This window comes from Pteropus vampyrus, unplaced genomic scaffold (genome assembly GCF_000151845.1).
Source record: "Pteropus vampyrus isolate Shadow unplaced genomic scaffold, Pvam_2.0 Scaffold98, whole genome shotgun sequence".
NCBI classification, from domain to species: domain Eukaryota; kingdom Metazoa; phylum Chordata; class Mammalia; order Chiroptera; family Pteropodidae; genus Pteropus; species Pteropus vampyrus.
The window spans coordinates 5,849,899-5,851,849 of NW_011888879.1; the positions used below are offsets into that span (position 1 = coordinate 5,849,899).

The 1,951-nt window shown below is 55.2% G+C and overlaps 1 protein-coding gene across 1 annotated transcript in view; it reads left to right on the forward strand.

Moving 5' to 3' along the window:
- Nucleotides 1-232: 232 nt before the first annotated feature.
- NCF2 (neutrophil cytosolic factor 2) overlaps nt 233-1,951 on the forward strand; it is a 26,122-nt gene continuing 24,403 nt past the window's right edge. Inside the window, exon 1 of the mRNA XM_011364552.2 lies at nt 233-558. Within this exon, the coding sequence (XP_011362854.1) occupies nt 385-558 (174 nt within the window). The 5' untranslated portion in view covers nt 233-384. The remainder of the gene's footprint in view (nt 559-1,951) is intronic.

The window sequence follows — 1,951 nt, forward strand, 5'->3', positions numbered from 1 at the left end:
GCCCTGACCTGAAGCGGCAGAACGGATGGGGGTAGGGGTGGGTGAAAGACAGAGGGGACAAGCCGGGTGACAGAGCAGAAGCATTTTGGGGAACTGATCCGTCGCAGGCCATATCTGATGCACTTCCTCTCTCCTCCAACTCCGCCCCTCTCGCCTCCTCATTTTCCTTTTTTTTTTTTTTTTCATCGTAGGGTTATTTGTGTCAGTTGTGCCAAAAGGTGGGGACATTTCCTGACGCCTTTGCAACACTGGTTAAGTCGTCTTAAAGGAAGCTGGACCCCATTCTGAGCACCAGGCCAGGAAGGCGAGGCCTGGGGCTGCTCTGCTGGGGGAGAGCCCCGCTCACTCCCTCCCGTCTCCGGGCTTCCTGGTTTCCACTGGACCATGTCCCTGGCTGAGGCCATCAGCCTCTGGAATGAAGGGGTTCTGGCCGCTGACAAGAAGGACTGGAAGGGAGCCCTGGATGCTTTCGCCGCAGTGCAGGACCCCCACTCCAGGATTTGTTTCAACATGGGCTGCATGCATACCATCCTGGGGAGCATGCCGGAGGCAGAGAAGGTGAGTGGAGGCAGAGAAAGTGAGTGGAGGCGCCTCTCCCCGGGGCAGCCTCCTGCCTCTGGAATTAGAGGTTCCCATCCCTGGCTGCACTTCAGAAACCGCTCAGGAGCTCTGCAAGAACAAAGGCTGCCCAGGCCCCTCCTCCAGAGGTCCTGATTTAATTGGCCTGGGGAGGGGCCTGGACAGAGTTCTTAACCGCTCCCCAGATGGTTCTGATGCCAGCAGAGCTGGCAACCACTCACTAGCTTTGGGTTACGCTCTCTTTTCTTCTCCATCTGTTAAATTCTTTAAACCCTTTATAAAATTCCCCTAGCTATGCTTCCTTCTATAAACTCCTGCTGTCTATGGGTCTCTATCTCATGCTTCACACCTGATGATAAAGCACCTCGTTGGCTTTCCAAGATGTTCATGTGCGTGAGCTTTGTCTGCCCAAGAGACCAAGGAGGGGAACTTAAGGAAAAGAGGTTTCATCTCAAGTGACAGTTCTGATCAATTATGTGGGGGCACTCTTTTAAAGATTCTGAGGCTGGCAAAAGGAAAGCAGACCGCGACTGATGAATGATGTCTGCTGGGGGCACGGTGCGCGGTGTCTTAGCATCCGTTCCAAACATTTTTTTCTCGCGTGCGTTCCCAAGTATGGGGTCGAGCATTCAGTCAGCACCTTCTGGGTTGGTCATGGTGAGCTGGAAAGGGTATGGAGTTTGGAAGCAGATCCGGTGTCAAATCCCAGCTCTGCCTGTCCCTGGACCTTCGGTCCTCAGCAAGCCGTGTAGACTTCCTGAAGGTTAAACGTCTTGAGGGTTAAGCGAGGCACCGATTGTTAAAGAGCCGTATCGCTTGGCACTGCGGTGTAAATGTTCATTCTTATTTTTCCCTTTTACTGCCAGTCTTTGCAAGGCCGTGTGGACAGATGACCGACTCCCCGGCCCAGGTAGCACCAGTTCCTCCCACAATCATCCTCACTGTGACCAGCAGTGAGCAAAGAAGAGGGAGGAGAGAAGCTCCTTAGAACACCCACACAGACTGACGAGTCCATCTCAGGCCCAGAGCGAGCAGACAAGGGGACACCAGGGTCCCCCACGTCTGGCTGGAGGGAGGATGGTGGCCCCACCCCTCTCAGAGGCCTGCCAGGGGGCTGAGCAAATAGGGCTGCCGGAGACATAGTGCACATTGTCGGGGAGGAGCGGGGCAGAGCCCAGCAGCTCTTCTGGGCAGCTCGGCCGGCAGGGGCTGTGCCCCCCCCGGCACAGGCCCCCCGCTATCCTCTGGGCGAGCTCACCCCGCCCTTCCTCTCATTCTTCCGCTTCTGGCCTTCTCATTCTCCCTCGCTTTGGTTTCCTGCTTGAGTTCTTACTCCTGGCATTTTATATGCATTCTCCTTTGTTATTATTTT